The 23,233-nt window shown below is 36.3% G+C and overlaps 1 protein-coding gene across 4 annotated transcripts in view; it reads left to right on the top strand.

Annotated features, from left to right (window-relative positions):
* The window catches only part of TCF12 (transcription factor 12), a 402,148-nt gene that overhangs the window by 139,796 nt on the left and 239,119 nt on the right, over positions 1–23,233 (top strand). For all 4 annotated transcript variants that reach the window (XM_008073760.2, XM_008073759.2, XM_021706851.1 and 1 more), the window contains exon 2: positions 13,741–13,814. In XM_008073760.2, coding sequence (XP_008071951.1) covers positions 13,741–13,814 — 74 coding nt within the window. The remainder of the gene's footprint in view (positions 1–13,740; positions 13,815–23,233) is intronic.

Below are 23,233 nucleotides of genomic sequence, written 5' to 3'. Positions count from 1 at the left end.
GCTACTTATGGGGTTTGGATGGTAAAACAACTAAAATGTGTATAACTATAAAAACTTCAGGAAAATGGTCATCGGAACTCATTGATAAATTTTTCATTGTTTTTTTTTTTTTTTTTTTTGAGTTGGAGTTTCACTCTGTCGCCCAGACTGGACCTCGACCTGCTGGGCTCTGGCGATCCTTCCGCCTCAGCCTTCCAAGTAGCCGGAATTACAGGCGCGTGCTACCACGCCCAGCTAATTTTTTGATTTATTGTAGAGATGAGGTCTTGCTGCCCAGGCGGGTCTCGAACCCGCGGGCTCAGGCAATCCACTCACCTCAAGCCTCCCAAAGGCGCGGGATTACAGGCTGAGCCACCGAGCCCGGTTTAAATTTTTCATTGTTTTGTAAAACATTTTCCTCACCTCTTGAAGATTCCTGTTACCCTTCCCAGTCAACCTTCTACTTGAGAAGCAACTACAAACTTGATTTTTATCATCATGATTTTGTTTTTTCCTGTTTTAGATCAGCATATATATATAAAGTCACTCTTTTAGTTTCTTTCACTCAGCATGATGTTTGAGATTTATGCTTGTTGTTGCATGTATCACTGATCTGTTTCTTTGTATTGTTGTATAGTGCTGCATTGAATTAGTATACTATAATTCTTTAATCTACTTTCTTATTGATAGTCACCTGGATTGTTGCCAATTTTAGCTATTATGAGAAAAGCTGTCTTCAACATTCATGTAAAAGGCTCTTTGTGGATCTGTTTTTTTCTCCTTTTATCTTGGGTAAATACCTGGAGATGTAATTGTTGTGTCATAGGGTATATGTATTTTTATCTTTTAAGAACTACTGGTTTCCCAAAGTGTATCCATTTACACTCCCATAGCATTATATAAGATTTCAGTTGCAGATCTTTTATGTCAAGATTGTATTTTGTTACATAATGTAGGTAATTTTAATATACACCTTTAATTCCTAGTAAATAATTTTGATAAACAGTCCCTTTTTTTTGAATTGCAGTCTCACTCTTGTCGCCCAGGCTGGAGTCACTGTTTTTGAACTAAAAATTATCTGAATCGAAGATGTCAAGAGTGACATGCTTTATTTACATAGGCAATGGCCAGCTTTTTCAACTAGTTTTATCAGCTTCAAAAAGTAGGATGAATGCTGGGATAGCTTTTATTCATCTATATAAGCTGTAGATTTTTTTAATAGCTTAATTTTTTGTTTTAGGTTTAGATACTAATTAGAGTTCAAAGTTTAGAAATCTGTACATGGCAGCATGCTCATACATATAATAAATATGCATGAATGTTTTAGTTCATACCATTAGAGCACTGTGTTGATGTCAGGGATTTTAGCTGGGTGCCTTCTTGGTGAGGTTACCTTTGTTCTATGCCTTGGTCATCAGTTGTATCCTGCATGAGGGCTGCCTTGCAGTGTCATACTGTTTACCAGGGGCACTGGGGAGAGTGATTGTAAATGAGTAAATAAAAAAACTATACTTGCTATTAGAAAACTTACTCATATATTAAGTAGTAGTTTCATTTTTAGATTAAAAACCTTTTTATTGAGCTTCTATGTTTCAGCATTGAAGATGGTACAAAGTAAGAGCTGAATGTGGTCTTTGCTCTTAAATTAATTTGAGACATGTTAGATGGCACTCACTTAAACAACATAACTTCTGCGCTGCATGACACAGTTTTTAAAGTGTGATACAGTATTATGGAGAATTTAGTAAGAGTTAGGGAAGCTTCGTAAGTTGTACAGAGGAGGTGGAATTTAGTGGGTAAGCATTGAATCAGTAAGATTTAAATAAATGGAGGGAGGTAGAAGTGCTAGGAGGAATAATAGGAGCAGTGATATGTTCATGACTGATACCATATAAAATGAATATGCCTCATGGTTACAGTTGAGGGTCTGCATAGTAAGACACTAGAATGTCAGCTCCTTGTGCACCTCTGTCCCCAGTGCCTAGTATATGCTATTGTAAGAATTTAGTATTTTTTGACTATTAAGGTTAAAAGAGGAGAAGCAGTTGTAACTGGGTTTTTAAAGGTTTTTAAACTTAGGAAGGATAAAATGTAGCACAGTTGAGAGTAAACATTTGTGGAACAAATGAATAAATGTTTCATTTTAAGTTGAAGAATTTGGGATTTATTCTGTTGACAGTGGGGCACTGGAAATGCTTACTTTTAAATCTGTGTAAAATGTGTTTTTTGAAAGAGCATTTTAGGAGAGACAGTACAATCAAGTGAAGTATTGTGAAATAGTGTTTTAGGAAGATTAAGATAGGCTCTAGCACAAGAGTCTAGGTAGGTATATCATTAAAGCACAGAATAAAAGGGTAACTCGGGAGATATTCACAAGAAAAACTCATTGTAGAAATGATGGAGAGAGATGGGAAGGGAGGGTCAAAAATGGTGTTACTTTATAATCTAGTCAGCCTAGGCTATTATAGTATTATGTGCAGTATTAGAGATTTTAAGAATTAGAGTGGGATCTGTTCCAGAGGTATAGGAGGAAGAGATGAAGGGTATATGAAGAGTTTGACTTTAGATATGAATTTCATTTGACAAGAGAGCCAAATGAAAGCTTTCAGCAGAAATTTAGAGATTCAGGACGCAAAGTACAGAACTAACTTTAAGGCTAGGAATGTACATTTGAAAACTAATAATTCAAAGGGTACAAATTCATAAAACTAAATGAGCAGTCCAAGGTGAAGAACTTAAAATGAGGACATGCAAAGGGCAGATACTTTCAGTTTTTTTCCAAACAGAATGGGAAGTGTTAGGATATAGAAAGAGAGGCCAAAGGTTAATATCAGTAAATCTCAGAAAGGTGGTGAGGTGGTTAACAAGATCAGATGTAGATCTGGGATAACCCACGGTCCATTGCCTGCTTTTGTAAATAAAGTTTACTTGGACACAGTTACTCTCTTTTGTTTACATGACACCTGTTGTTGCTTTTGTGCTGTAGTAGTTTGTATGGAGAGTTATTGGCCCATAGTCACCATCTGGCCCTTTATAGGAAAAATTAGCTGACCTCTGCTATAGAGATCTAAGAAATGAAGACCAAGAGAGCAGCCATTGTATTTTATTAGGATGCCTTTGATGACCTGAAAGAGTTCAGTTTTATCCTGCAAACAAATGTTTGCTGAGAGCCTGCTGTGTGCCTGGCATTTGGTTTTGCAGGTGTGTTCCAGGAAGAGGCTACATAATGAGATTAATTAATGAATAAGTAAATGATAAGGAGTGAAGTTGGTGAATAGAAATTTTTCATTTGTGAGTATTGAAAGAAATGAGTGGTAGCTTGATGGTTATATGAGCAAGAAATTTTTTAATATAGGGAAAATATGAAAGGGAAATTTTTACAGAATTCCTCTGAGAGAGGCAGTGTGTTGCCATTATAGGAATTAATGATCTAAGACATGAACACAGGGAGTACATGGTCCTCATTACAGGAAATGAATAGAATTGTTTGTGGAATTAAGTTAAGAATAGTAATTGCTCACACAGCTGTTTTTAAATAGCAAATTGTGTTAGGTAATCAGCAAAAATCCACTAAAATGTACTTGATAGTTATGCAGAAACTGCTTTGTTGGTACTAACTTATGATCCTATTGGGCACTATAAAAACAAACAAACAAACAAACAAAAAACCTTTGTATGCAGTTTTCACATTGGTATAGTATTGTATGCTTTTTGCTTAATGTGTAAGTACAATTGTAATGTTTTCACCTTCCTTTTCTAACCACAAAGCCCAAATATAATTGTCTCAATCAAGAACAGCAGCATGAACTTTATGAGCTCACAGAGCAGTGATATGTGTTCTCACTGAAAGGAGTATCTGATGCCTTCTCTATTTTCCTTCTGAGACAAAAAAAAAAAAATAGTACTTTAATCTATGGGTGTATTTAGGTCTACTAATTTATTTGTTTTTTTACTCCATCTGTATTTTTTTCTACTGTATTTCCATTCTTTCTTTTGGATTTGGAATTACTTAAGACTTCATTTCAATTTATTAGCTGGTTGTTTAGCAATGCCTCTGCTTTTTCTCCGCCCCTAAGCTTCTATAGGGATGTTAACATACATAATTAACTTCTCACAGGCTATTTAGAGTTTATATTGTGCCAATCCACATAAAATGCAGAATTCTTTTGACCTTATAGGTCTATTTACCTTATAGGTCTGTTTATTGCCTTCCTTTGTGCTGTAGTTAGTTATTTGTATTAATTACATCTAAATGTATTGTAACCCCTATGGAGAGAAGACTTTTTTTCTTTAAGCAGCTATGTGTTTTAAAGACATTAAAAGGAAATAAAATATTGTTCTTATTTGCTATATATGATGCTATTCCTCAGGATCGAGGTTTTCTTCTAATAACATTTCCTTTCAACCTGAATAACTTCTTTTAGTATTTCTTGTGTCAAAATTATACTGGCAATGAGTTCTTAATTTTCTTTTATTTGAACGTCTCATTATTTCACCTGCATTCTTGAAGGATATTTTTGCTGGGCATTGACTTCTGACTGATAATTGTTCTCCTGTTTCCTATTCCCTTGTACTTTAAAGACATTTCCCCACATCTGCCAGCATTCATAGTTTCTGAAAACAAGTTGGTAGTTATTTGAATTATCCTCTCAATATGTCTCTTTCTGGTCATTTTCATTATTTTCTCTATTTTTGGTTGTCAGCAGTTTGACTATAATATGCCTAGGTATGGTTTTCTTATTTATCCTATGTGGAGTTCCCTGAGTAGTTTTTGAGTGATAAATTCATCTCTCTCACCACATTTGTGAATTTTTTGGCCCTTATTTTTTCTTTTTTTTTTTTAATCAATATTTTTTATAATGGTTTTGTGGGAACAGTTAAGGGTTAGGTGTACAATTACGTTTCATTCAGGCTTATTTTTTCAAATACATTTTTCTGCCCTCTTCTAATTGTTCTTCCATTATATCTGTATTCAACTTTTAAATATCTTCCCTTGGGTCTTCGAGGCCTTGTTCATTTTCTTTTAATCTTTTTTCAATTTTTATCAGTGGGATAATTTATATTGATCGGTCATCAAATTCACTTACTCTTTCTCCTGTTTTCTTCATTGTTCCAAGGGCATCTAGAGAATTTTTTTGAAATTTTAGATATTTAATTTTAAGTTTTTAGATGTTTTATTTTTCTCTGAGGTTTTCAGTCTTTTTATTCATTAATGAAGTGACTGTGGAACATACAGCTGCTTTCTCTCACCACCATTAATTGCCAAGAGGCAGAGACTGACAAGAAAGAAGTCTGTTTCTGAGTTCAGAATTCAAGGAGTCAGAACTTAGCTCCTCTAAGTCTGCTCTGTTCTCTTGGATTCTGTGACCCATATTTATAAGCATAAGCATTCAGGTTTGTTATAGATTAACATCAAACTATGTGATATACAAAGCATTCCGTAAGACTCTAGTTAAAGCTGTATTTTGTCAGTCATGACATTTATGTTCTATACATTCATTCCTTGTGCTTATTACTGGGAAACTATAATTTTCATTTATCAGAAACAGTGAGCAAAAGAGTTAACAGAACTTACTACAAAACAAAATATTATTCATAAAACAAAAGTATGCTGGTTACAGTTACAAGATTAATATAATTGTATTTCTAACCTTAGCTATGGATCACAGTAAAGAATGAATAACAATCAATTTTACTAACTATGTGAATGTAGCTATAGGGTCAGTGACTCATCTGTTCCAGAGAGGGTCAGCACAAACTTAAAATTGCAAGAAGAAAGTTACGAAGGTAAAATTCTTATTCATATTACCTAAGGAATGTGGGTGCTTGCAGGTTATTAACTATAAGCAACCAAACATTTTAACAGTAATGGATTGGTAACAGTGGTTCTCTTCATCATTTACTTCACTGAACATAGGAGCTGAAAATTCTTATATTTGGATCCTCTTGACATTGGCCTCTATTGATTGAGACTTTGAGATGGGGTTACATATTACTGTCAAGGAATTTTGGATATTATGAATATTATTTGTGGAAATTTTGGTTTCTTTCATGTTCTTCCAAAGAGTTTTTCTTTGTTTTAATGAGCCATTACTTTTTGTTAAACTCATAGTGAAAATTCTGTCTTGTTGAGCATGGTAGCTGCTCAAATCTCAGTTTGATTCTTTAGTCTTACCTGCAGATTGCCTTGGGTCTGCTCTGTGAATGTGTGCTTCAGGGCTAAGCTTTGGGACTTCTCTTTTCTGACTCTCTCCCTTTTGTGATTCTCTTCTTACTTTCTGGTGACTATGATTGTCCTGGCTCTGTCTTCTTTTCCTTCAGGTCAGAAAGATGTGGATTTTCTATCAAAATTTTAGTTGCTGCTGGTTATGTGCATGTCTGCAGGACAAAGCTTCCAGAATGGGAAAGGTCCCTAGGAAGATCCCTAAGTGCTGGTCCCTAAAAGCTGTTAAAAAGGGAAACTCAACCAGGCTTGATGGCTGTAATCCCAGCACTTTGGGACGACCAGGCGAGTGGATTGCCTGAGCCCGCGGGTTTGCGATCCACCCGGGCAACTTGGCGAGACCTCATCTCTACAATAAATAAATAAATAGCTGGGCGTGGTAGCGCGCCCCTGTAGTTCCGGCTACTTGGAAGGCTGAGGCGGAAGGATCGCCGGAGCCCGGCAGGTCGAGGCTGCGGTGGCCGGGAGCGGCCACTGCACTACAGTCTGGGCGACAGAGTGAGACTCCAACTCAAAAAAAAATAGGAGAAACTCATCTATTCTGGTCTCTTCTTTTAATTTCCATACAAATTCAGCCTGTTTTTGTTCATTCTCCAGAGCCTTTAGATGGGTAGGTAGGTAGGTTGATTGATTCTTTCCTCACCTCCAGGAGTTATAGTAAGAGAAGGAATAGTAGGAGAGATCTGAGAGGTGGGAAACAACCTGCAAAAGATTGTAGACCACTGAATTTAATTCTGAGATGAGAAGCCATTGACAAATTTTTGATCACAGAATTGGCATGATTTGATTTGTTTTAAAAAAGCCGCTTTAAACCGGGCTCTGTGGCTCAGCCTGTAATCCCGCGCTTTGGGAGGCTGAGGTGAGTGGGTTGCTTGAGCCCGCGGGTTTGAGACCCGCCTGGGCAACTTGACGAGGCCTCATCTCTACAAAAAATTAGCTGGATGTGGTAGCGCACGCCTGTAGTTCCAGCTACTTGGAAGGCTGGGGCGGAAGGATTGCGGGAGCCCAGCAGGTCGAGGCTGCGGTGGCCAGAAGCGGCCCCTGCACTCCAGTTTGGGCAACAGAGTGAGACTCCAACTCAAAAAAACAAAAGCAAAAAAACGGCTTTAGTTCCTGTGTAGAGAATGCAGACTGTAGGTGGAGCAAGAAAAAGGAAGGCCATTTAAGCTGTTGTAGTAACCCAGGTCACAGATTATTTGATTATGTTAAAGATAGCTCATCATAGTCAGATTTTGGTAATGTTTCCAAGGTAAATCTAATGGGATTGTACCATTGAGAGACTGAAAAGGGAAATTTGTTGGTGAGATTTATCCAGAGTTGAAGAGAAGAATCAAGCTTTCTCTTTTTCTTTTTTCCTCCCTTTGTTCCTTTTCTTTTCTTTTTCTCTTCCTCCTGCACTCCGTCCCCCCTTTCTCCCTTCCCCTTCCCTTTTCTTTGTTTTTAGTGCCTCTATGGAAGAAAACATTGACATTGGTGTTCAGGTGCAGGGTTTTGGTATTTAGACTGGGGAGAAATGTTCTACCTGCTCTTCAGGTAAGGTGGGAGGGCCCTTCCTTGTTTCCAGAAACTTGACAACTAGTTTAGGGGAGATTTAGAGAGAACTGAAGAGCTTTTGTCAGGATCTGGGTGTCTCTTCAGGTAGAACAAGTAGTCAAGATACCAGCTCACTAGATAGTTCGCATAGACAAGAGTTCTGGTCATCAGGCAGTTTCTATTTTTCTTGACCCTATCCTCTTACTTCTTTGATTAAATCACTGAATTTTCCTGTTTAGTTGTATTTTTACAGGACATTTATATTAGCATGAAGATTAAGATTTGGATTTAGATTAGAGCTATTAGCAATAATATAGCAAAATCTCTTTGAAAATTGTTTTCAAAATTAGTTATGTTCTTGATGAGATTAGTCATGTAATGAACATATTACCTTTTTTCTACTGTACTTTGGCACTAAAGACTTTAATGGGACATTCCTACTTATAAAATCTTTGTTCTCAACAACGCCAAACAAAAATTGTGATTGAATTTTAAAAGACCCGAAAAGGTGATTCCTTCTGTTCTTTTTACTAGACTTACTTTCTTATATACATGTTTTTTTTCCTTAGACTGTTTTATTTGATAATTCACCATGCAGAATCTCAATTTTTTAAAGTAAAAAACCTCTATAATAAATGCTAAATATTTCATATGAGGCATCATGCTTTAACTGCTTTTAAATTCCCATACAATTTTAATATTTCCCTAGATTTTTCCTTTTATTTTTGTTAATTAATGTGTAGCACAATAACAAAGAACTTATTATATTCTAATGGATCCTGTTTCACAGTGAATTTCTGAAAAAAAGTAGATTTATTTCATGACTATAATGTGAAAAAAAATACCATTAAAAATGTTAGTGGTGGATTTTTAGATGTATATTAATTTATAATTGATTTCAACCTTGGAGTCTTAAAGGAATATCATAACTCCATGAATAAAAGAAAATAAACTGTTAAAGATAGACACATTCATAGCTTTGGTAATCTGATATAGTTATCTCCAATCAGATTTATTTCATCAAATCATTTATTGAATTTCTCTGCAACAGGTGGCAATCTTGCTAAGTGTATTATCTTTTCCTTATTTTTGACAGTTCTGGGATTTGATATTTTGGGGGTATGTTTTACTAGCTAGAATGAAAAACTTGATTTCAGTGCACTGAAGGCATGTGCAAGAAGATGTGGGGAGAAAAAGAGAGAGATGTGTATGCAATTCCCTGTGCCCTTCTTCCCAACTTTATATATGTCCCTTTTCTACAGAAATAGACTCTCATTTGTGATGCCCAAGCAGTATGACCATTTTGACTTGATTTTCTTGCTGCCTTTGCTGCAGGGATATCCCAGTATTCGTGTTATATCTCTTTGTTTCTTCCTTTCATTCTTTCTCAGCTCACGAAACTCTCCACTACTACTTGAAATATTTTCCCTCTTCCAATCTTACTTCTTTACCCTAGTCTTAGTTCAGGATGGCATGGTCTTTAGTAGTAAGTCTAGGAGTGGCAAGTGGGAGGAGAAAGAACTGGTCTTCATGTCAGCAGCTTTGCTCCTGATTCTCCCCTTTTACCTCTAGTCGGGCCTTGCTTGAGCCTTATCAAACCTTGAGTGATGCCGTATGTACTTAAAACTCTGCTGTGTTAATAATCTTTGTTTATGGGCCAATCTTTGTTTGGGTTGAGGGATGGGCAGGGAGGTATTTAGGGCACAGAAATGTATCCTCCCCTTTAAAAAAAAAATCTGTTTCCAGTTTTTGTTAGTGAAGCCTAGAGAAGCCTATAGGACTCTGCTAACCTGATGAAGGAAGGGGAAAGGGTAGAAGAGAAGCTGTGAGATAGTTTTTTTATTGACCCCAGAGAGAAGTAAAAAAACAACTAGTAAGAAAGAACTAGGAGTGGTAGTAGAGCATAAGCAGATTATGAGACATTGTCTGGACATAGACTGTTTCCCCCTATACCTGGCTTTTTCTTACCCCTTCCCTTAGGTCCCTCAGGGAGTGGTCTCTGGCCAAGGCTGTCTCTGATGTATATGCATCATATTCTCAGTAATGAGTCTTGGGATGCAGGTGAACCTTCATGGTATGTAGATTACTGAGCAGAGCTAAAGATAATACAGTCATGACTCTTAGTGTAATTGTAAACACTGGAATTTTAATGGTTGACTTATTTGCTTTGATTATAAAACTGCTTACTGTACTGTCTGGAGGTGCGAATTCTTCACCAACCTGCTGCCATCTGTGCCTCCTGTAAGTTTTAATAAACCAATGTCTGCTGGACCTCTGGGTGACTTTTTGGCATAGGTAAACATTATGTGCTAGCCATCTCAGATATCAGGTTACTGTGTTACACAGGTAGACTAATATCTATGTTTTTCATAGAAAAGGGAGTAATGACAGATATTTGATTTGGCCAAGAACTTTACCTATTCCTCTAAGAGTCTTATTTTCTGACACTTGGAAAATTTGGTTTCTGCCTTTTATTTTTTCACCAACTTTCCAGCCTCTTAGGAAGTTGTCTATATATGTAGTAATTTATAATTTTCTCTTAGTTACTTTTCCTATTAAATGTTTTTGAGTCAGACTCTCAACTGTCACCCAGGCTGGAGTGTAGTGGCATGTTCACAGCCACCGCAACCTTGACCTGCTGGGCTCAGCCTCATTCTACTTCAGCCTTCCAAGTAGCTGGAACCACAGGCATGCACCACCACGCCTGGCTAATTTTTGATTTATTGTAGAGAAGAGGTCTCGCCAAGTTGCCCAGGCTGTCTTGAACCCCTGGGCTCAGGCAGTCCCCTTACCTCTGCCTCCCAAAGTGCTGGGATTACAGATGTCAGGCACCACACCCAGCAAAAAATAGCATACTTTAAAAAGCTGTGAACATGGAATCCAAATATGTATTGGATTTTATTTAACTAGTTCCATTCAGAAAAGCAGGTACTAGGAGATTCTTCACATACAAGATTAAAAAAGAAAAGGGTCATTTAGCTATCTATATTAGTTAAATTATTGATTACTCTTTTAAATCTTATTGCATAGAAACAATAGATTAATTTATTAGAAACTCAAATAAGGCAGGATATGATGGCTCACATTTGTAATCCCAGCCCTTTGGGCATCTGAGGTGAAAAAATCACCAGAGCACAGAAGGTCAAGACTGCAGTGGGCTGTGATAGTGCCACTGCATTCCACCCTGGGCGACAGAGTGAGACCTCAACTGAAAAAAACAAAGTCAAATAAAACTCAGAGTGTTTCTACTTTTGTTTAATTATTTAATTTCTACTATTTAATTATTGCTAAACTTTGTCTCACATCTACCATTTTAATTTGTGAATCAAAGAACTCGCTTTTCTAAAATTCTTGACTTGGCATGCATATACTAGAAATAAGAGTAAAAATATATATAGGAATGATAGCTCAGGCATACCTTAACAGAAATGTTTTTCTCCTTCATCACTGTATTGCAACTATGGTATGTTTTCTTGTTGATAAATAGTTCTTTAGATTTCGATCAATTTGTATAATATCTCTATTAAGAAGTTTATCTTCTTTGTGTAATTTCTTTTTTCTGCTTACTTTGGTCTTAAAGCAGAAGCTTTGAAAGTTTATTATTCCTGTCACATTTCTGTGTTTGTATAGTCATTGTGTTCAGCAGAAAGGAATCATTGATGCTAAGAGATGACTCTTGCCTTTGTCAGTGCCAGCCTCGACTTTTTACTTAGTCTGAATATGTTAACAATAAAACTACAGAACTCTGAGTTTAAAACCTCACCAGATCCTTGTGGTCCTATAGCATTCTTTGAGCCCTTTGCCATGTCCTGTAGCAGTACTCTTTAGCTGATGGCTCAGTCACTTAATTAATTGCCATTTTATTTAATTAGTCTTTTCTTTCATTTTTTTGTAGGGAAGCAGAGTCACTTGATGAAACTTGAATATGTGGTTTCACAGAATTTCAAATATATCAGATTTTGCTTGAGATGGTATCTGTAACTGATTCTCTCTTGCGCGCGCGCTCTCTCTCTCTCTATATATATATAATTTTTTTAAAGAAAATTCATTTTTATTAGTATATCACACCCTGTCCCTGCATTTCCATCCATTAGTCATGGCTGTCTCCTCTTGGTTCTGTATATTTTTTTTTACAACTGTATTTAAAAGACACATAAGCCTTATATTTATTGATCAATTATTTGATATAAGAAAGAGAAATTCTAAACTTAGAAGAACACTGTCACCTTAATATTTAGGCTATTCTTATGCAAGAATGAAACAAATCAACCATTTGTATTTCTTCATAGAAAGACGCTTAGAAGGTTTTGGGAAAGAGTCAAGGGTCAAAAAGATTGGCATGTTCAAAACAAAAGGTAGAAAGGAACTGAAACGTACTGAAAAGAAGAAAACAAACAACCCCATTATAAAATGGGCAAAAGACATGAACAGACACTTCACAAAAGAAGACATTCGAGCAGCCAACAAACACATGAAGAAATGCTCAACCTCACTAATCATCAGGGAGATGCAATCAAAACCACACTGAGATACCACCTAACTCCAGTCAGAATGGCAATTATCAACAACTCAAAAAATAACAGCTGCTGGAGAGGGTGTGGTGAAAAGGGAACACTTCTACACTGTTGGTGGGAGTGTAAACTAGTGCAACCTCTGTGGAAAGCAGTGTGGCGATTCCTAAAAGCTCTAAAAATTGGCCTTCTATATGACCCTGCAATCCCCCTACTGGGAATATATCCTGAAGAACACAAATCACTCTATAAAAAAGATACCTGCTCACGTATGTTTATCGCAGCGTTGTTCACAATAGCAAGAACCTGGAAACAACCATGCTGCCCATCAAAAGAGGACTGGATTAAAAAAATGTGGTACATATACACGATGGAATGCTACACAGCCATAAAAAAGAACAAAATCATGAATTTCGCAGCAGCCTGGATGAAACTAGAGTCTATAATACTGAGTGACCTCTCACAGAAACAAAGATCCGAATATCACATGTTCTCACTCATATAATGGACCTTGAACATCCAATGTAATACTATAAGAAAATGACTGACGGTACTGGGAAACTATGGGGGGGAGGGGGATGGGATTAACAGTAGCAAACATCTGTCTGGGGATGGGAAAACACCTCTTATCAACAGGGTGCCTGAATGAAACATAATTGTACACCTAACCCTTAACTGTACCCCACAAAACCATAATAAAAAATACTGATTAATAGAAGAAAAAAAAAGGTAGAAATGGCTGAATTGGGAGATTGTCAACTCTTCTAGTTTTTTTCTGGGGACTGATTGGGGGGTAAAAGTAATAGAGCCCAAGTGTCAGAAGGTGCATTAAGGAACACTTTCTCACTTTGGGTTTTCCTTTGTTACTTTCTTAAGAATAAATCTACTTATTTGGAATCAGATTGTGTGGCATCTTAGAAGTGATTGAAGTGTTACCCACAGAAATTGCTAGAGTGAGCTGTCATGTCATTTTGATTCGTTTTGATTTGACTAATGTTATTTTGATGTGATTTGATATAGTTGAATTTAGTTTGATGTCTTCATTTCAGAATGTCTAATTATTGTCTAGATAGAAACCAGTTTTAGCAAATTGAATGGTTGGTTGTCTTCATTTTCTAAGGATTATCGGTAAGGACTGAATTCATCATATTTTCAGGTAGAAAGTTGGGGGGGTTCATCTACTCCTAGAAGTAGTAATGCTTAGATCAGAGATGGAGAGACCTAGATTATATTCCATTTTAAAGTCTCCAAATAAATATGTTGGTTCTGAAGTTCTGTAATGTATATAGGACATTGTGTGGAGATTAACGGAGTTATGATGAAGTTACTCTGAAGTAACTTATTTTTTACAGGTTTCTCAGGCAAGGATTGATAGTTGTTTCCACAAAAATACAAATACCATTTGCTGACTTGCACTCTGCAGTTCTGCTCTACCCCTACAATACACTAAAGTGTCTTTTTGGATTTATATCTGTTACTCTCTTCTTTTCTTAGGTATGGATGAACGAGGAGGTACAACATCTTGGGGAACAGGTGGTCAACCAAGCCCCTCCTATGATTCATCTAGAGTAAGTTTGCTTATTGACCCTTGATTAAAACTATAAAGATAATTTGGCAGAATTAGTAATTTATTTCATATAAAAAGTCTAATTTATAGGATAAGTGAAGATTAGCATATTTTCGTGGAAATATAGAATACCCAGTACCTTTAGGGAAAATTTAATTCTTTGTATAAACTGGCATACTTTGGGTTTTATTATATTTCCTACACTTAAAGAAATATTTTTGCACCTGGACAGCCTATAATACTCTGAACTAAAGAGCTTAGAATGTCTCACTAGGTGCTTTTCATATTTATCTAGCCATTTTTCTTTGCTTGTTGTTTGTTTGCTTTGAGAGACGGCAGTGGCTTTCAAAGCACCAGCTTCCAGGCTCCTCTGTCATTGCTCCAGTGATCACCAGCCCTTTGCATCAGGGACTCAGAAGCCCTGTCTCATGGAAGCATATCAAACAGACCTAAAAACTGACAATTAAGAGAAAATAGAACCAAGATTACATTCTACACACCAAAAGATCACAGGGTTAGAGCTTTTTCCAGCAAAAACAAAAACAAACCAAGCAAAGTCTCAAAGTCTTTATAAAACGAGGTTGAGAGATGGAAAACTAGATCAAAGAATTGCAATAAAATTAAAGGTTGTGATCCCAGACTCCTTTGTAAACTGGTGAGGTGAAGGGATACTTTTCCAAAAGGCTGTACTTTAAATGAATAATGAATTATTTCTTATTTCTCTTGGAATTAAGCGAAAGAAGACAGACAAGCATAAAATTTATGGGTATTTAACCCTGGAAGCTAGTTGGCTTAAGAAGTGGAAGGAAAACTGAGTGTGTGATTGGAGCCCATAGTTTCAATATGGATTATACGGTTTTACATTGAAAAGTGCTGTTAGAATTACTTTTTCAAATTTGAAGTTTTGCTGTTATACTTGCTTGTAGCCTATGTTTAATTTATTTTAAATACTTTGGAAAGAACTGGGATAATCATTTAGAATCCAAAAAAGGTATATAATGGGTTTTTGTGTTTCACTTCTGGCAATCAATGGCTGAGAAAGCTATGTTATAGTGTAGAGAGCCCTGTGCTGGGTATCTCAAGAGTTGGATTTTGCTATTGACAGCACTATGAGCTAGCCATTAATGTTGGACACGCTATTTTTTTCTTGGGGATAGTTAAACTGGTTGATGTCAGATTTCTTTCCACCTTTAAAAGTTTCTGATTCTTTGAATAATATTATAAATATAAAAGGTAGCTCTTTTGTTTAGATTTGGAAGTCGAAGTTTTATATAGTGGGACACTCACAATACTATTGACTAATATTGGATTATTTTCTTTCAGGTGCTTGAATTACTGTGTAATAATATGTTATTTCTTAGAATGTATTAAATGGTACCTCTGAACCTTATCCTTCTCTTTCAAGCTTTCTATTTTTTTCTTTTTTAGTACTACTTAGGATTTTAGGAGAAAAGAACATAATACTGTATCCAAACACGTTTATAATTCATGATCCTAAAATTAAGGTTACCTCAAGTGTGAAATACTAAGCAAACTTTGCTTTTTGGTTATGTGAGCTACAGGTCAAATGTGAAAAGCTGTTATTTTGCTCTTATTCTTTTGAGTGTATATTATGTACAGTAAAAAGTTAAACTGATTGTATAGTAAACTAGTTTTCTATTGTAAAAACCTAGATTAACCTTTAAGTACTCTCACTCTACCATGGAACCATATATATATATATTCCTACTTGTCTTTTAAGAGAGCAGATAAAGTGGGGATTCAGTGCTATCCTTCTCTAGATTTGTTCCCATTAAAACCTACTCTTCTACTAATTTTCCTTTTTTTGTCCTAGTCATGGTCTGAACCTAAAAAGATTTAGTGAGCTAGTTAAGAGGTCATCATTATTATTAACAAAAATCTAGAACCAACTTCAAACTCTTTGTCCTCCCCCCCTTAACTTTTTTTTTAACCAGTGATGCATTCATAGTTATCTTTGAAGCCTGCTTCAGCACTCCTTTATAAGAAAATTATCAATTTTGGGGGTTTCATTATTAAACATTATTCACCATCTTGGTCATTTAAAAAATAATTATAAGGATAAATGGATTTAATTTTGTTAATGAGAATATCAGTTGACCAAAGTATTTCATTTTGAGGTTCCTCTTTTTTTTTTTTTTTTGAGTTGGAGTCTCACTCTGTTGCCCAGACTGGAGTGCAGTGGCTGCTCCCGGCCACCACAGCCTCGACCTGCTGTGATCCTTCTGCCTCAGCCTTCCAAGTGGCCGGAGTTACAGGCATACCATGCCCAGCTGATTTTTTGATTTATTGTAGAGATGAGGTATCGCCGCCCAGGCGGGTCTTGAACCCGCAGGCTCGGGCAGTCCACTCATCTCAACCTCCCAAAGGCGTGGGATTACAGGCTGAGCTACCGAGCCCGGCTTATGTTGAGGTTCTTAAATTCAGAAATAAATATTGATGTTGGCTAAAAACTAGTTTTGACTTATTGCTAGTAAAAACTAAGTCAATTTGAACTATAATGAAATTCCAAATACTTTTTAAGAAATCATGTGGCCGGGCTTGGTGGCTCAGCCTGTAATCCCGCACTTTGGGAGGCTGAGGTGAGTGGATTGCCTGAGCCTGTGGGTTCAAGACCTGCCTGGGCAACTTGGCGAGACCTCATCTCTACAATAAAATTAAAAAATCAGCCAGACATGGCAGTGCATGCCTGTAATTCCGGCTACTCGGAAGGCTAAGGCGGAAGAATCTCCAGAGCCCAGCAGGTGGAGGCTGCAGTGGCCGCTCCCGGTCTAGGCGACAGAGTGAGACTCCAATTAAAAAAAAAGAAAAGAAATCATGTGAATGAGATTTACTTAGACTTTATCATATTGTATAAATACTACATTTTCATCATAGCAAATAACATTATTTAAATAATTTTATTTTTAGTGACATCACTGAATAGAAAATTATTCTTATTTTTTACTTCTTATATAATTTGAGATTGCAGAGTAAGCCACCCAAAAGAGCATTAGAAAACTGCAAAACAAGTAGTTTGGAGTTTCCAAACATGTGCTTTTAATTTACATGGGCTAAACTGTATGAGCTGCTGTTCTCTCCCCTTCTCGTTGCCGCTCAAAAATATAAAGGAGAAAAATAATTTTTTTTGCAGTAATAGAAACCACATTTGGCAGATGAACCCTATTGATACTGCATCTTACTATACGTGTATAGAAATAGCTATACAAATTCATGTAGGTTTGACGTAATATATATTTAACAGCTTTTCAAGGGAAATTTATGCTATGTACGCTGTTTGCCATCCTTATAGGTCCTGACTTTAAATCTAATTTCAAGATTCCATTCTGTGGTAGTAACCTTTGATGCATAAGTGAGCTCTACCTGAGGCCACAAACTTCTCAAGTCTGTGTTAGTTGTTAGTGTTATATCCATTCTCTCAGAATTGCAAAAAGTCACTCCAGCATAGCTCCAGTCTGTTGTGTTCTACCTTGTTTTTACCAAATCCATGAGAAAAGTAGCCTCACAGTATAGAGATGCATAAATTTTTGGTTGTCAGAAGTAGCTACAGAAAACCATTCAGTGAAGAGCTTTTGCTAGGCACACATGAAAATGGACACTATACCAAATGTTGGTTTTAGAAGTGGTAGACATTGTAAGCATTCTTAGGAAATACGAATTTGAGACAGAACAGGTTTGAGACTCTTAGAGGGAAGGAACACAGTTTTTATGGCTTGTACCCATAAACCTTATTACCTTGGTTAGAATCCTGGTTTCTATGCTCTTGGCCTGCTGCCCACCTGTGAAGTATACAAACACATATGAACAGATGAAAGAAGCATCATGATGTCTATAGCACTTCTGTTTTTAGAAATTTGTGAAAGTACACCAGAGACTGAAAAGAGTGATTAAAATTTCAGGTAATTTAGACATGGGCAAGAGGTTTAGTTAATGAGTCCATCCCCTCCTTCCTTACGTTTTATTCTTTACTTCATAGAAATGTTTTCTACATTAGGCATGTCAGGCATAAAGAGCAGAGTATATACTGATCATTCTTGTTTATTACTACAGAGTTAACAATTTATTCCAGTTTCAGATTTTTTTTTTCCTCCTCAGAAGGCAGTGGTTAACAGCACAGCATAGACTGTGAAGCCACATTGCCTGGGTAATGAATCCTAACTCTGCCACTTACTACGTGTGATTTTGGACAAGTTATTTAAATCACTGTGCCTCAGTTTGCTCATCTGTGAAATTGGGATGATAACTACTTCATAAGGTTGTTGTGAGGATTAAATGAGAAGATATATATAAAGTGCGTAGACCAATGTCTGATACATACTTAGTACTATCTAAGTGTTGTCTTTAAAGCTATGTATATATCTCAAAGTTCATTTCACTATATCTGTATTTAACAATTACACAAAGTTAAATGAATGAATACATTCACAAAAATCCTGCATTCTAAGTAACAAATGAGAATTATTTGCTGACTTTGTCATGCTTCATGTGCTACTCTTTCTTTTAGATGTGTAAAGAACTAAATAAAATGAATTTCCCTTCTTAAGCTGTCCATTTCTCTTTTGGGAAAGCAAAAGTCTTTTCCTGCCAAACTTTGATATAAAAGTTCTTTATCTCTGCCCAGTACAATACTTTATCCATAATGGGTGCTCTATACATGTTTTCTAAATATAATCAGATTGGGGAATGAGCATTAGATTTACTAGATTAATTGGGTTTGAAGGTTAAGAGAAGAAAGTTGATTTAAGATGATGAAGTTTGAAGTAGATGGTAGTGATATTAATGGTAATAAGCCTTTGTTCTGTGCCTATAAATATACTGGCCTAACTGATGATTCTACTTTGAGAGACATTTTATTTAAGATTATAAAATTTGGAAACTTGTACTGTGTAGTCCTAGGCAAGTTACTTAATCTTTGTGTCTCAGTTTTCTCGTTTCTAAAATTGTGATAATTTTTACACATATCTTGTAGAGTTTTGGTGAAGGTGAAACATAATAGGTATGAAATATTTAATTTGATTTATTGATACAGTAAATGAAAACTGCTATTACTATTATTACAACCATCATTATCTCTAAGAATCTCATAATTTAATGTACATTTTTATGATTATATTTCTTGGTGTGCAGATTCTGTTTCTGAAATGTTGTCATTTGAGTTTGTGCAAATTACAAGGGGCCATTTCATCTTGTTTTCCTGGACTCCTTAGCTCTATTACCTAGGTTGGGACCTAGGCCAAGCTCTAGAGTGAATGAGTGCCATTGAGGTTTGCATTCTGGGTTGGAAGTTACAGGCCTCTCAGGAGAGAGAAATCTATTGACAGTTTTTCTAAGATACACAGTTTGTCATCCCTTATGTATCTTAATTTAAAAGGCAAAGTTGAGTTCACTGGTAGGAAACCACTAATAGGAATCACATTTAGAGGCACCATCAGTGATCAGGAATTGACATTTAAATCATGAGCATTTTTTAGGTTATATATATTGTGGCATTTATTTTTTAAAAATAAGCAGCATTCCATTGAATAGAGTTTGGGTGTTCTTTTTTTTAAAAAATTGCTAAATTTCCACTATGATTTTCTCTTCTATTTGTAATATGGTTTGCAGAATGAAGCAGCCATTTACATTTTTGCTGTTTCTTCTCTCCACATTTTACAGTATCATAGAATTTTCAAGGCTGAAAGTTACACTGATTATTTACATTTAGTCCCTTTATTTCATAAATGAGGAAACAGACTTAAAGAGTTTGAGATTTGGTCAGGGTAAGATTTGTGCTATCTATAGAGGGTGCCAAAAAAATGGAGTGCAGTGGCATGCTCACGGCCATCCCAGAGTCTACCTGCTGAACTCCGGCGATCCTTCTGCCTGAACCTTCCAAGTAGCTGGAACTACAGGCGTGCACTACATCACCTGGCTAATTTTTTTGATTTTTTATTGTAGAGATGAGGTCTTGCCAAATTGCCTGGGCTGGTCTCGAACCTGTGGATTCAGGCAATCCACTCCCCTCGGCCTCCCATAGTGCTGGAATTACAGACTGAGTCACTGAGCCCGGCTGTATACACATTTTAAGAAAGGAAAACACTGCATTAAAATTGTAATAATCAATATATACTAATAACAAAAGATGAATACAAGTCATGTTTGACTTTTCCAATTACAAGAGGTGCTCAAAGTCGTTACCATCAGTGTCCATATACTTCTCATTATGGTGAACTACTGCAGGACTTGTTGCTGTGTGAGGCCTCCAGATCTTCCCTTGTACACATTACACATAGTACCATGCATCTCAAACTTACCACAAATGCATGTAGTTGTTAGGCATGTTGGAGGTTCTGTTGTATACTCACGCCTCCATTGTTGTTGTTCTTCCACAACATTCTCGAATTTCAAATACCACTTCAAAATGGTCTTGTACTCATTGAACAACAACCATGCTTCTCCCGTTTTCTTTAACTGTCCTGCCTGTTGCATGGTGATGCTAGCATTCATTTGATTAATGCCATCTTTTAAGCGAACGTCATACTGCACATTGCTACCATAATTCAATTCAACTTTGAAAAGTAATACATAGATAACATCTCTTAAAATGCGTAGACATTTTTTGGCACCCCCAGAATACAAAATACACCTGAGATTTGGCTAGATTATATGACAGACTTTGGCCTAGAACTCATTTATTCTGAATCTTATTCTAGTAATTTTTAACCCCTTTATCATAGTTCTTCCTGACTTTAAGGAGACTGTCAAATTTTCTGTGGTCTACTGAAAGAATGGGAGAAGAGAGAGGAGAAAGGTGAAAAGAGAAGAGAGTCTGTAACTTGTCAAAGAGAGCATGGGGCATGATATGATAGAACAATTTACGCCACAAGCATAATGTTGCGAGGTAGAATAACATAGAATTGAAGAACTTAAGCATTAAAATCAAGCTAACTGGATTCTGTCTCTGACACTTCTACTTCCTACCTCTGTGACTCTAGGCAAGTTATTTTTCTTTACCTCAAACTTTTTTTTCTCTTTTCCATTTTTCATTGATCGAAGTAGGGTGGATACTAATAACTACCTCACCAAAATTTCAGACTTATGTCAATTAGCAGTGAAGGGGAAAACCGGTTATGTAGTCATGAATTGCCTTTAAAATAGCTTGTTTTAGCTACTGTTTATGACTCATCATAAGATGATTTCAGGGAATTTTCATTAGAGAGTAAATATTAAGTATGTTTTGAGGACTTTCATTTTAATACTACTATGACTTCTGCAGCAGTGAAGGGATGTGATGATTCAGTTTACTTAAAAAGCATTAGCGGTGGTCATTTCACAGACCAGTTGTCAGCAACACACACGGATTGACCAGGTCAGGTAGAAAATGAAAATATGTGGGTACAAGGATTTATGAGTTTCTCCAGTCTTTTGCAGTTCATAAACAAAGTCATAGGTTGGGGATTTGGGATAAGGGAAACAAAAATAAATTAGAACTCAACTAAAGTTAACATATAGCTTTCGGATTCTATGGAAATTAAGATCAGTTTATAAATGTATCTGGATGAAATTAATATCATTTCTCTTGCAACATCTGGATCATTCCTGCCAGATGTGGCTAAAAGAAACTTTAATTTTGCTTCGTGCCCTCTCCATTCTTAGCAGGTATTCAATATCTCTTTATTCAAGCATAAGAACTTGGCTAAGAGCCACTCTGTATTCTGTAGATAGTAAGTTAGATGTGGAATAATAAAGCCTTGGTTCTCCTCGTTTGCTATCTACAAAATACACAGTAGTCAAGGATTATACTGGCTAGAGTTTTGGAAGGATTTGGTGGGTCATTCATTTACATGTGACAGCAGATACCTTAGGAGTATTTATCAACAGAGGGAACCTGTTATTTTCTTCTCCCAGCAGAGCATGAGTATGAGAACTTTATATTCTGTCTACTTTTAAGGAGTGTGCGTTTACTGTAGTCCCCCAATTTTAAGAGGCTGAGAATTGTAAGTGCACTTTCCGAAATGTTAAAGATGAATAATTGTGTCTCTTAGAGTTTGGGAAATATGCTTAGAAATGCAAATCATACTTACCTGAAGAGTTACTCTTTAAAGGCAGAAGAGTATGGATTATATACTTCAGTGGAGAAGCTATAATTAGGCAGCACATAATTAATTACCAAAATAATTTCATTGGTTACTGTGGGATTCGGGTTGGGGGGGAGTTACTTTGGGTGGCCAGCAAAGACTTCACAGAGGAGGAAGTGTTTGAGTGAACTATTAAAGGGCAGATAGCATTTGTATGAATAGAGTTGAAAGAAAGACAACTTTCTGGAAATACGGAATGTTGGAAACACAAGTACAGCAGCAAAATTCACTAGATAGTAAATCAGCTTACTTTGTAGGTGAATAGTATAAGGCAGGTAACCTTTCTATAGAAGAAATATTGGCTGGATTCAGTGACTCATACTTGTAATTCCAGCACTTTGGGACGTGGAGGTGGGAGGATTGCTAGAGGCCAGGAGTTGGATACTAGTGTAGGCAACATAGCAAGACCCTGTCTCTACAAAGAATAAAAAATTTAAAAAATAAAATAAAAAAGGCAGAAGCAAAAGGATTGCCTGAGCCCAGAGGTTAGAGACCAACCTGGGCAACTTGGTAAGACCTCATCTCTACAATAAATTTTAAAAAAATTACTGAATGTGGTGGCATGCACCTGTAGTTCCAGTTACTTGGAAGGTTGAGGTGGAAGGATTGCCTTCACCCAGCAAGTTAAGGCTGTGGTAGCTGTGACTGTGCCACTGCACTCTAGCCTGTGCAACAGGGTGAGACTCTGACTCATTAAAAAAAAAAAAACAGAAATGTCTTCCTTTGAGGACTGGAGAGACTGTTAAAATATATTTTTCTGCAGGGAAGGACACACAATGTTTTATAAAGACTAATTTATTGTGGTATGAAGGATGGATCCAAAGTGAAAGAATGACAAGAAATAGGAAGATGGTATTACATAAGCCTACTTGTAATGAAATAAGACTTGGATTAGGATGGTAGGAGCCAGATTGCAAAGTAATGGGAAGAGACATTTCACAAAGGAGAAATACACAGAGCTGGTACTACTAGATGACCGGGAAAGATAAAGTCATGTAGACTCACTCCACTCACAGAAGGATGACTCCTGAATTAAACTTCATATGTTTTGTTTAGGCTTTAACAAGTTAGCTATGGTTGCATTAAACAACTACCAGATTGTTTGATTTGGACAGTTTTCCTTGTAAATGGGAAAATCTAATTGTGTGAATAAAGAAATAAATACAGTAGCTTTTACTGTTTTTTCTATTTGTCAGCATCGATGGGTAGTAGAATTTAGTGTTATTTTCTCTCCAGTAGTATAGATGTTCTCTCTAGATTGTTTATTATTTGCTAATGTTTTTCT

The sequence above is a fragment of the Carlito syrichta genome, unplaced genomic scaffold (assembly GCF_000164805.1).
Source record: "Carlito syrichta isolate Samal-C Ts95f unplaced genomic scaffold, Tarsius_syrichta-2.0.1 Scaffold316060, whole genome shotgun sequence".
Lineage (NCBI taxonomy): Eukaryota > Metazoa > Chordata > Mammalia > Primates > Tarsiidae > Carlito > Carlito syrichta.
The sequence above is the reverse complement of the archived record's forward strand: the minus strand, read 5'-3'. Positions and strand labels throughout refer to the sequence as shown.